Source organism: Myotis yumanensis, unplaced genomic scaffold, assembly GCF_028538775.1.
Source record: "Myotis yumanensis isolate MYYU_CA2020_CCGP unplaced genomic scaffold, mMyoYum1.0.hap1 SCAF_8, whole genome shotgun sequence".
NCBI lineage: Eukaryota > Metazoa > Chordata > Mammalia > Chiroptera > Vespertilionidae > Myotis > Myotis yumanensis.
In genome coordinates this window covers 21,518,088-21,530,265 of record NW_027223759.1, presented here as the reverse complement: position 1 = coordinate 21,530,265, position 12,178 = coordinate 21,518,088, and the positions used below count along the sequence as shown (strand labels likewise).

At 54.7% G+C, this 12,178-nt stretch overlaps 1 protein-coding gene across 2 annotated transcripts in view; it reads right to left on the bottom strand.

The window, feature by feature from the left end:
- The window catches only part of VIL1 (villin 1), a 29,200-nt gene that overhangs the window by 5,735 nt on the left and 11,287 nt on the right, over positions 1-12,178 (bottom strand). For both annotated transcript variants that reach the window (XM_070422135.1, XM_070422134.1), the window contains exons 5-19: positions 11,577-11,685; positions 11,302-11,412; positions 9,574-9,776; positions 9,389-9,467; positions 9,068-9,166; positions 8,287-8,440; positions 7,645-7,745; positions 7,419-7,556; positions 6,647-6,805; positions 5,479-5,658; positions 4,820-4,965; positions 4,006-4,150; positions 3,407-3,595; positions 1,938-2,006; positions 451-591 (exon numbers count right to left, since the gene is read on the bottom strand). In XM_070422135.1, coding sequence (XP_070278236.1) covers positions 451-591; positions 1,938-2,006; positions 3,407-3,595; positions 4,006-4,150; positions 4,820-4,965; positions 5,479-5,658; positions 6,647-6,805; positions 7,419-7,556; positions 7,645-7,745; positions 8,287-8,440; positions 9,068-9,166; positions 9,389-9,467; positions 9,574-9,776; positions 11,302-11,412; positions 11,577-11,685 — 2,023 coding nt within the window. The remainder of the gene's footprint in view (positions 1-450; positions 592-1,937; positions 2,007-3,406; positions 3,596-4,005; positions 4,151-4,819; positions 4,966-5,478; positions 5,659-6,646; positions 6,806-7,418; positions 7,557-7,644; positions 7,746-8,286; positions 8,441-9,067; positions 9,167-9,388; positions 9,468-9,573; positions 9,777-11,301; positions 11,413-11,576; positions 11,686-12,178) is intronic.

Below are 12,178 nucleotides of genomic sequence, written 5' to 3'. Positions count from 1 at the left end.
TAGAAGGCACTGCTCAGTTCAACCCCTGACCCTCCGGCCAGCTGCCCCACCCCAGCACTCACCCTGTCACCTCTCTGGCATTTTGCTCCACCCTGTGCTTATTCCCTGCCTCTGGGCTTCGTGCATGCTGTTCCCTTCTCCAGGAATAACCCATTCTGCCTGGACAATTCCTGTTCACCTTTCAGAAGGAAGTCTTCTCTGACTAACCCAGGTTCCTTTTATAATACCCTTCATGGCACTTAACTTCACAAATTAAATAATAGTGTACTCAGGCTCCTTCCTCTCCCCACACTGAGATGTAACTTCACATGAGGGCAGAGACCAGGTGTGTTTTGTTCACCAGGTCGTCCCCAGCACCTGGTCATCTGCAGGGTACAATCTGGGGGTCAATTAGTGTTGTCCAATGAATGGAAAGGCCTCAGCTCTTCCTCCTCCTCAAGTCTGACCCACCTCCTTCCTGCTGGGGTCCACACCCTTAGGGAGCTCCTCCACCGGCTTGTTCACCAGCTGCACCAGGGGAAAGACAGGGAGAGGCCCAGAATTGAGGTTGCTGTTCGCATTGAACACGTCCGGTTTAGGGTTTGTGATCTCCTAGAGGAGAAAAGGAAACCACTGTTACTTCAGCTGGTTTGTGGCTGCCCCCTAAGCTGCCTTTCTCTCTGAAGTCAACATTGATCCTAAGGCACGTCCTCCAAGATGCCTTCCATGACCCCACTTCCACCGGCCCACCCACATACATATACACACATACACACTTGTAAGCCAACGCTTGGTGGTGTGTATCCAACCAAAGCCAGTGGTTAAAGGTGACTCTTTCATTCTATGATATATGAGCGTCTCCATGGCTTCCCCCAGATGTCCGAGGTCTATCTAGACATTATGACCCTCTCTCTTATCTGTTGTGAACTTGTCATCTGTAAAGTCACATAGCCTTGACCTGTCCATACTTTCCTGCCTGTACCATCAATCTAGTAAGAAGGGTTTATGAACGCCACCAGGTTACCAGACTGTGGTGGGGCTGAGGAGCCGTATATGTTATCTGCTGGTGATACTGGTAGGCTTGGGAAGTCACTCCCTTGTTCTGGACACATTTCTGCCATTCTCATTGGCTTTGTTCCACCCGCAAGCCTGTGAACTTCCTAAAGGAAAAGTTTTGCTTTCACTTTCCATGTCCCAGACCTCCAGGCTACATACATTTCTGTAACTAGCTGAAAAATGGACGAGGTTGCCGAAACCGGTTTGGCTCAGTGGATAGAGCGTCGGCCTGCGGACTGAAGGGTCCCAGGTTCCATTCCGGTCAAGGGCATGTACCTGGGTTTCGGGCACATCCCCAGTAGGAGATGTGCAGGAGGCAGCTGATCGATGTTTCTCTCTCATCGATGTTTCTAACTCTCTATCTCTCTCCCTTCCTCTCTGTAAAAAATCAATAAAATATATTTAAAAAAAAAAAAGAAAAGAAAAATGGACGGGGTTGCATTATTCTACCTGTAGAATTAAGATGGACAGGGTAGAATTATTCTACCTGGAGAGGGGATCCCAAGGGTGACAACAGAGAAATCATTTCTCCAAGTGTCATCTATGAGCTAGACCCCTGGACCCCTAATGAAAAACACACATATTCCTGGGTCTCAACCCAATTTTAAAAACCAGAATCTTTGGGAGTGAGTGAGACCTTCGAATCTGTAGCTTAATATGCTCCCCTCACCCCCAGCTCCCCATCACCCAGCCTCTTGTGCATGACAAAATGTGGGAATCATTTCACTAGGGAATGGAGAAGACAAAACATCTAGAGACAATGAACTTCCATGAGGCGTGGGAGGAGACGGTGGGAAGGAAAGCACAGGACACTGGCATCTTCTCTGGAGCTTTCTTAGCCCCCACAGGTTTGATCATGGTCAGATGCCCACTCAGGGCCCAGCCACCTGCCCCAGACTCACAGCAGTGATCCAGCCCCAGTCCCCAGAGTTGCCAAGCTCCGCCTTCAGGTCCTCGTAGGATTTGGCGTTCTGCACATAAAGAAAGTAACAAATTAGGCCTGGCTCTCAGCAGAGGAGACAGAAGACCATTTTCCTTCAAGAATTGAAAGAAGGCTGGCCTACAGCCTGGGCTGAGAAAGGGAAGAGGGAGCTAGGCGGGCGCTGGAGGGGTCCCTGAAAAAGGAGGTGGGGTGATGAGGATCAGCACTGAAGGTCAGAAAAGGCCCAACTTGGGGATAAGGTGTATGATCTTTCCCTGCCCTCAGAGGCCCATGCAAGCAGCCTTTCAAAGTCTTAGGAACCCTGCCTACACTGTGTAGGTGCTGAAGGACTCAGAGGTCCTGGAAAACTGGGAGGCTCTTCTGAGAGCCTGAAGGGAACTGTGCCACAAAGGAGTAAAGAATAGAAGGGACCAAGGCTCCATGAGGAGCCCCATCTCCAAATCCCCAGGACCTGCACCAACCGTGACACATGAGCTTCCGTTATGCTGAATGAATGAATGAAGTTTGAGAGAGAAGCCAGCACAGACTTGAAGCAAGGAGAGACTGCCAGAGTTGTTGACTTGAGACACTGATGATGTGAATTTAAGTTCTGGCACCTGAATTTGCAACCTTGAGATTCGTTTGACTCCATCCTCAAAACTAAACTCAGCCCACTGAATTTTTTAAAATGTATTTGAGGAAATTAATCAAAGATCATCTGCTGTGCCAACTTAGCACACTCAAAGCCACCAGGCCAGCACTCATTCTAACTGCCTTCCTCCTTCCTGCAGAAACCTTTGCTGGGGTTCCATCTGAGGACCTGCCTTCTGCTTCTCTCTGGGGCCAGTTTAGGAAAATCCGGTGGAAGTCTGAGTCACTGCCTCTCAGGAAAGACCCATGTGTGACCCATTTTGCTTAGAATTTAGTGCCACGAGGACATCTGTCTGAACTTTACAACTGACATTTCCTTTCACCTGGCATGAGGACCCACCAGCGCTGTCCCATAGAACATTCTGTGACGAAGGAAATGTTCCTCTTCCTGTGCTGTCCAGTGTAGTAGCCACTAAGCCACAGGTGGCTATTGAGCACTTAAAGTATGGTCAGTGAGAAATTGAATCTTTAATTTTGTTTCATTTTAGTTAATTTAAGTAGCCAGTACAGCTCTTACCAATAATGTATAACAGCTTTGAACTAAAACTAGTGTACAAGCAATGGACGGTCATCAGCCTGAGTTTCCTTCCCTCACCCTCGCCCTCACCCTCACCCTCACCCTCACCCTCACCCTCACCAGGGGGCTTCATAAGCTCACTGCAGCCTTACTTTTCATTCTAAACTCTTCACGAACATATCACATGTCATCTATCACCCTGCTCTCAGGATGCACCATGAAGAGCCACCCGGAGAAGGATGTGCCGGGCTGTCAGGACCAGGGTGGGCTGGGCCACTCACACTCCATTTGAAGGGATCCCATGCCAGGAACCAGCCCGTGAAGGTCGGGGGCTCGTGTCCCTGCTTCACCACAATGATGGGGGTGTCAGGGTCCCGGCCACTGGGGTGGGTCTTGAGGTATTCCTGCACTGTGGTGGCAGCGGCTTTCTTCTCATCCTCGTTGGCATGCTTCCCGATCCAGAAGAAGACCTGTGAGAACCCGGAGCTCTGTCAGTCTGCCCTGTCCCCCTGTCCCGCAGGCTCTGCCTCGGTTCACCCAGGCTCCGCTGTCCAACAGAGGAGCCTGACCTTGAACAGGCACATCTGGCCTTGACTTTGCATCTGGGCAATTGAGGAGGTTGGGCAGATGCTCTCTCCTTGGATATTCTGCAAATATGTGACTTCAGAGCCTAAGCCCCTCAAAAAGACTGTTCTGCTACGTGAAATAAATTGGATTTGGGAAAAGACATCCCACCCAGCAGCCCCTCCAGGCCGCCTTCTTCTTTCTCAGGCCCCTGTGTTCCTAACACTGCTCCCAGGAAGAACATATATGGGAGCCGAGGAAACGCCAGACCTTCCCTATACCTAAAGCCAGTTTCTTGGCCAGGCCTCAGTCCTACCTGGTCCCAGACATCGAGCAGAAACACATCATCCTCTTCCAAGTCATCCTGAGTGAAGTCGGGGATTTCTGTGGCCAGAAAGCGCCCAGTCTGGTTGGAACATTCAAAGAGCCGGGGCGTGAAGACCATGTTTTGCTCCTGCAGTCTGCCGGATGGAGAGAGATTGTGTCGGCAGGAGGAAGGCGGGGAAAGGAGAATCAAGGACACAGCACTCTGAGGGAGGGACTCCGACAGGGAAAGCCCACCTCCTAGGAATATGCTCTCTCCTCCTGTCACACAAAAGGTCCCCCCTCTTCCCAAGAGTCTGAGACGGCTCCACGGGAGAAATTCCCACTGATTTTCCAGGACATGCATTCCAGTGGCTCTTCTCTAGTCCTGTTAGGAAGTTCTTTCTGCTACCTTCCCTCTAGCCTTCCTGCTGCTACTCCAGTACATGAACTTATGCTTTTGAACTGGGGGTCATGGATCTTCTTAAGAAAAACTATTTGAAAGAGGGTTTACAGCTGGTACTTCTCAGCATCCGGGTCCCTCCCGTGTCAACCCCAAGGGCAGGAACTGGGTGGGCTCTGACATCTTCCCAAAGGGCAAACCGATAGCCCTTTGAGCTGCCTCCTCTGGCTGTGTCCTCTCTTTACCAGGGAAACACCCCGCCAGGCCCCAGGCAGACCATGGTGCAAGCACAGCTATAGACCCTGTGTCTAAGAGGTTCTGAGAGTGTTGACTGCTCCTGACTCATCTTGTGGCCCTGGGGGCCTGGCACACGGGGTCCTCAATCCATGCCTGCTGGAGGCAGAGGAACCCCATAGTTACTTACCTCTTGGTGTTGGCGTAGGGTGCCTTCCCACCCAGGGCCACCCAGAAGTTGGCTGGCTCCTGCCCTTCCACCACCACTTGCTTCTCTGTCCGGGAGATGGTGTCAGCGACCATCTTGGCCATCTCCCGCTCATCTCCGCTGCAGCCCTGGGGAAAGGGGGGCTGGATGTACTGGGGAGACCATCTCTGGTGCCATGCTGACCCCCACCCTTGCACCACATTCACTGAGCTCTGGAGCTGTGAGGGCTCTCTTGGGTCAGGACCCTGAGCACATGGCCGATGCAGGGACAGTTCTCCCATCCTCTGTCCTCAACACTCCAAAGAATGACAGGGGAGGCAATAGAAGCTTCACTCACCTTACAAGGCAGAAGAAGGACTATAAGAGGCTGAGAGTCCTCATTACAGAGATAGATGGAGAAGGAGTGACTGGCACAGGGATAGTGAGAGAGAGCCTAAGACATAAAGACAGACCAATACTGGGAGAGACAGGGGTGGCCAGAGACACACAATGAGAGACTGACTCAGACTGAGGCAGAGACTCTGAGCAGGCCAGACCCAAAGCTGCGGAGGAGGGGCCGGGGCTAGAGGCAGCTGGGCCTGTTCAGCCAGAGGCTGCCACCCGGTGCCAGGTCTGCTCTGAGGCTGGGGGCCTGCACACACCTTCCCACACCACAGGTAGCAGCAGGACTGGGTCTTGAGGATGAAGACGTCATTGGAGTTGAGGGAGGTGGCCCGGGCTGGGACCTCAAAAGCCTTAGTGTTATTGGCGCTGGTTCCTCGGACCTGAAACAGTCGCGTGGCCGGCTCCGGCTCCGGGTTCTTAGCCCGGGAGGTGCCTCCCTGTAGGGTGTGAGGAGAAAGCAGACGTCACTTAGTAACGATGAGGGGGCGTTAGAGGGACACAGAAAACCAGGGAGGAAGAGATGCTGGGGTAGGGCCTGCCTGCCCCTCTGGGTCCGCTGATACATCAAATTAATCCTCTGAAACATGTGGTCATGGCACGTCCCTGCTCAAACACCTGCAGTGGCTCCCCACTGCGCATAGACTAGAAGCCAGCTCTTCAGAGGGGCCGTTGGAGGCCCCGAGTGAGGAGGGTGCAAACTGCCTTCACTCTGCTCTCTCCAAACCTTCCAGTTTACCTTGGCCAGGCTCCTCCCCACAGATCCCTTCCTCCAGGCCTCCTTCCTGCTGTGCCCCCTGCACTGCATGCCCTCATCACACCTCTGCTGAGCTCTTCAGCTGACCTCAATGGCAAGACTCTTTTCAAACCACCTTTCCACCAGGAACTCCATGCCTATCCCCAGATGACTGCATTCACAGTCCCCTTTGAATTCAACGTATATTCCTGGCATTTAACCACATGGTGCACAGGCCGCTAGCTCACTGCTCTCCCAACAAGATGGTAAATAGTATAAGCAGGCATTCTCCCCACTTGGCGCTTTGCAGAGGGCTATGTACTTAGTAGGTTCTCAGTAAACAGATTGTTGCTTAAATGAACGCAAAGCTGTCTGTTTCATTATGTTGGAAGGCACCCATGCATTTGAACAAGTCCATGGTTTAGGTAAATCTAGCCAAAATAACTTCCTTTTTCATATAAAGGATCTGAGGAGTTGGGGTGTAGAGAGAAACAGTGCTTGCACATGCTACGTGCTCATCACATGGATTTTTAAAGCACTGAGTGGTGTTTCTATTACCAGTTCTACATCAGTGGTGGAGTCTCAACAGTCCTCTCCTGTGGAGAATAGGCTTCACCCACAGTCCTACCCCCATCACAGATCCCCGCTCCCATCTCCTGGACGCCCACCCTGCCTCAGTCCAGCAGCCACACCTGGTAGACCACCATTTGTCCCTTGAAGATGGACATGAGATGAGGTGGCTCCTTGCCCATCGGAACTCGGATCTGGACCGGTTCATTGTTGTACTGCTGATCCAGGATGACGGCTTGATAGGCCGAGGCTGTGATTTCATCCTGGCTGGCCTGGTTGCCCTGGGATGAGCAGAAGGGAAGGGGTGGATTGAGGTCAAGTCCTGAATCTGACCCTACCCCTGACCTCAGCGACAACTCCATCACCAATTCTGGCCCCAAACCCAACTGTCTTCCCCATCTAACCTCACCTGTTACAGCCAACCCAACCTGACCCTGATTTCAGTTCTGATCCCAGCCCCATACCCAACCCTTTCCCTGCCCCAGCCCAGCCTGACCCACCTGAAACCCCAGCCTTAACCCCAAACTTCCTCTCCTCCTCGCTGTACCTTTCTCTGGGAAACGCCTTTCTCTGGCTACCACATCACTCACCCCCAGCATCTCCCTGCTCTCACATCTGGACACAGAAACCCACAAAGCAGGTGAAGAGAAAATGCAAGAGGTCATGGAAATGAGAAGGGAGACTCAAAAGGGAAAAAACAAAATGAGAAAAGGGTTGTTGTGAATGGGGGTTCTCAGTGCCAGGGGATCGCACAGCCAAAGCAGTCCCAGGTGGAAAAGAGCTGAGCTCCCTATCACCAGGAATATTCAACACAAAGGGGAAGGCCCCTTGGCAAGGGTATAGTGGGGTAGGAGCTGAGCTGGCTGTGTTCTGGAAGAGTGGGCGGGGCCTGACCTGCCAGATGTAGAGCAGGTAGTGCGGCTTCTCTCCGATGAGGTAGGTGTAGAGCAGCAGGTAGCAGTCGCCCCCATAGAAGTGGCCCAGCCACTTGGACTCCACAGGCACCAGCTCTAGGTTCTCAATGCGCCACACCTGGGGCCAGTACCAGGCGAGTGTGAGGTCTGGGACAGGCTCCACCAACCCCTCTCACCCAGGCAAGGCCTCCCTCCCCTCGCCATACCTGCACCTCCCCACTCCCGTCATCTACCATCCTCTGCTGGGCAGCCACCTGAGGCTGGACATGCATGGACATGGCATCGAACTTCACCTGCTCCACCTTGGCTGGAGTGAAGGGAATCATAGATGAGGTCCCCCAGGCCCTCACAAGAGCCCTGAGGGGTAGCTATAATCCTTAGACCCGTTTTAGAGATGATGAAACCGAGACCAGAGAGATTCAGTAGCATACCCAAGGTTACACATGGCAGAGTTATAATACAGGACCATATCTCCTTGTCCCTAAGACTCATGCTTCACCAGGGCACCTCAGGGGTGCCAGGAGAGGGACAACCCTTTCACCCTCCCCCAGGTGCCTGGCACTGAGCCTGCCCTCAGCCAATATTATCTGGTGAGAGACTGCGCTACTTGGTTTCCAGGGAGACCCAAGCCCATTCCAAATGAGAGGCAGGTCATTCTCAGCTCCCGTTTGTGACAACTCTTGAGTTTATCCATATGCCCTCATGTCCCCACACCAGCTGGGGAGCACAGACCAGGGTAAAGTGCACACAGAGGAGGGGTAGCCGGGAAGGAGGGCAGGAGGCAGATCTGGGTGCTCTCCTGGCGCCACTCCCGGCTCCCAGCCTGCCCTGCCTTGCCCGGCCCTCACCCACGGAGCCCACGGTGTGGGTTTTGCCCAGGCCTGAGGTCCTGCTGGGCACCGTCCACTTCTGGAAGAGCTGCTGGAAGACGGCGGACTCGGCCCCATCATTCTGCACCTCCACCTGCGTGCTTGGGGGGTACTTCTTGGCTTTGATGAAGTTCTGGGGAGAGATGGGGCGGCTGGGGCTGTGTCCCACCCCTAACCCCCAACCCCCGGTACAAGCCAAAGCCTGGTTCTTACCGCTGGTCCCAAGCCCAAACCGGAACCCAACCCTAGTCCCAATGCTGACCCTGCTCTGGCCCCAACTTCAAGTCCAATCTAGATCCTAAACTTGACACCAACCCAAACCTACCTCTGACCCACACCCCAAGGCCAACTCTGACACCAAATTTGACCCCACCTCAATTTTAACCCCGGCCGTCAGCCCCATTGTCAACTTGAACCCAATCCTCAACCATACGCTGACCCCAAGTCAATTAGGGTTACTGACCCCAGCCCAACGATGACCCCAAACCCTGACTTGGCCCTGCCTCATGCTGACCCCATCCTCTCTGTGGGAAGGGCGGCCTCCATTTTTCTTCCTCCCTTTTCTGAACTCAGCTTGAGGTAGGAGCCCACATCCTCAGGAGGCCCCCATGCTGCCTGGTGCTTGGCTCCCTGGTGTGAAGAGAACCCTCCAGATGGCCCTAGAGCAGACCCTCAGACCCCACTGGTCTACGCCTGGCCTCCACGCCCCAGTCTGACCTTCTCCCCTCTCCCTGCAATTCTCTCCCGACCCCATGCCCACCAGGGCCTGGCTTAGGGCTCCCTTCCTCTCCTGGGCATTGGCCTTCTTCCCCTTCCACACGTAGATCTTCAGGCCGCCCTGGTCCAGGATGTAACAGTCCTAAAGGTGGGAGACAGAGACCCAGAATGAGGGCCTGATGGTGCGCAGTGCCGGGCTGGGGGACTGCTGGCACAGAAAGCCTCCCTCCCACACCCACCTGGGCCCCCTACCTCCAACCCCCTGCCCCCCAACCTCCCCCACCCCCGACACTGCTTGGCTTGAAGAAGCTTGGGAGCCAGGGCAAGAGGGGGGGGGTTGGGGAGGGGTGTCCAGCCCTCTCACCTCGTGATTGAGCAGGTCTTGTGTGAGTGGCCGCGTGGCGACTTCTCTGACCACCAGCTTTCCCTCCGTGTCGGACACGCTGCGGGACAAAGGTACAGCATAAACCAGGGGGTTCACCCCCTCAGCCGGCACTCTGCCCCCAGGAAGTCCCCCACCATCCGGGAAGAGCCCAGCGGGGCACTCACTGGTACAACTTGAGGGCAGCCTTGAGGGCGGGCTCCACCACTGTGTCAGGCACGGCCGCCTTCAGCTCCCTGCGCTTGCCCAGCACGTGGTTCATGACCTCCATCAGCTGCGGGGACGCCTTCTCGTTCTCCCCGTCCACCACGGCCACGTAGGTCCGCCCGCCCCTCTCCTGGTCCCGGATCTCCTTGGCCAAGGTCATGCCCTGCGGAGAAGCCCGGTGATCCATGGAGGCCGGCAGGGACAGGGCCGAGACCACAGCCGGCCTGCGGCAGCCCCGAGGGGTGAGGCAGCCCCGAGGGGTGAGGCAGCCCCTGCTTTTCTCCTTGGAGGGGAAACCAGGTAAGAACCCGCTGGGAGAGGGTGTTTCAGGTGGACCTTGTTCGCCTTCACTTTTCACATTGTTTGAAATTTATAATTTTACTTCACAATTTTGGACAAAAGCTGAGCTCTGAAGATCACAGTACTCAGTCTCTGCCCCATAGCATGCTCAAACACTTGTGCACACACACACAGTCATATACACACACAGCTTCACATGTGCACACACACATATGCACAAACCCACACACACAGACAGCACAGTTTCTCCTGTCCTCACACATAGACACACACACACGAGGGTGAACAGTCCACATGTTCACACACACACACACACACACACACAGCCTCGCACACACCCTGGCTCACCCTCCTCAGCCCAACATCTACTGTTCAGTTACGGGCATTGAGTCCCAGGCCCCTCTCTCTCCCTCCAAGGCAATCTCACCCCATCCCACATTTCTGTCTCCAGCCCGGCTCTCTGCTCTCACCTTATTTACCCAACTTCCATAAGAGTCCCGTTTTAAGATGTCCAAACTGAACTCTAGATTTTCTTCCCAGATCTGTTGCTTCCTGATCTTTCCCATCTCAGGAAATGGGACTCCGTCCAGCCCTACAATTGCTCTAGCAGAGCGTGAGTTCTGCCTCGCCCCTGTCTCTTCACCCCCATGCAACACACAGTCTAGTGGATTCCACCTTCCCAGGCCAAGGAGCCAGGGCACCTGCCCCCTCTTCACCTGATGGACAGAGGGCTCCCTGGGCCCCTTCGCCCCTTCATCCCCTTTGTCACTCAGAAGTCAGGTGGCCTTCAACAGCTTTCCTGGCACTGAGAACAAATCCCAACCTTTTGCACAGCCTTTTGACCACATAACACACCCCTATGAGACAAGCTCTCCTTTCCAAGCTTCCTGAACCCCCACTCACTCTCAGGCAGCCCCCCGACCCCAGCCATTTCTCTCCTGCCTGAGGGCCTTCTCCTCCCCACCCTCATCAACTCCCAGGAGCTTTCCCAGAATTCCCAGCTGTACACCCCACCCCTCACTTCCGCATTATTCCATTCATGTCCATCCTCCATTGGATGCTCAGCTGGAGGCCTGAGCCAGGGCAGGGCTCTGCCCCTTCATTCATCAGTAGATCCCAAACGCTTGGCACAGGATGTGCCATACAGCAGGTACCCATTAAATCTCAGGGGATTCGCCACAGGTGCACACACGCCAACTCCAACATGCACACCTGTCCCCAAACACATGGAGACTCAGATCCACCTTCAAACACCGCCCCCCGGAGAGAAGGCCTGGGGAAATGGAGGAGGCTGGGCAGCAGAAGTCTGGGGGAGGCCGGGTGCTGGTGTGCAGGGCAGGTGGGGGCAGGTCGGGCTTGGGGGAGGGGTGATGCATGGGTAGGTTTACCCTGAGTCTCTCCATGCGGTTACTCTCCGGCCCGTTCCACTGGATGATCAGCTTCCCGAGGTCCAGGAGGAAAACATCCCCGCGGTTGAAACTCTTCCAGGACATCTCCACCTGGAGAGCCACAGGGGAGGCTCAGACCCCACTCAGACCCCTTCCGTCATCCGTCATCTCTTCCCCATCGCCTTCCCGCCCCTCACCCTTCTTCGGCCTCTGCCCTTCACCCCAACTGGGAGGGGGACAGGAGGCCATGCCCTAGGGCTCTGGTTGATGCCCACCTCTCCAGCCACCACGTTCCTCTTGCCCTTCACATGCAGCAACCGCTGGACCTCGCTCGAGTTGGTCTCCACGTGCTTCATGCCGGAAGCCACGCCCCCTTTCCGGATCCTGAGAAGAGAGGTGAGCTGACCCCAGAGAGTGGGCTGGGAAGTGTGACAGGGTGTTTGGCTACAGCAGGGTCATCTGAGGGCTGGGGCTGGGCTAGGATGAGTGCATGAGGCACCTCAGGTGCAAACTTTAAGGAGACATTCGCTCTCAGGGTCATGCACGGGTAAGGTCCGTGAGTTGCCTGCATTTGCATGACCCTGGCAGTGAGTGCCTCCTGGAAGTTTGCTCCCTAGACCGCTTAATTCCATCTTAGTCTCTCCCCTGCTGGGAGTCCTTCGAAGGCAATGTGGAGGGACAGTGCAGGACTCTGAGGGCAGGGGTTGAAGAGAAGGAAAAGAGGGTAGATTCCCACTGAACTGTGTCCCCTCCCAACCTCATATGCCAAAGCCCTAACCCCCAGTGGGATGGGACTGGGGATGGGACTGTTGGGAGGTAATAGATTTAGAGGAGGTTTAGATGACGTCAGTGGTTAGTGCCCTTATAAGAAGAGACA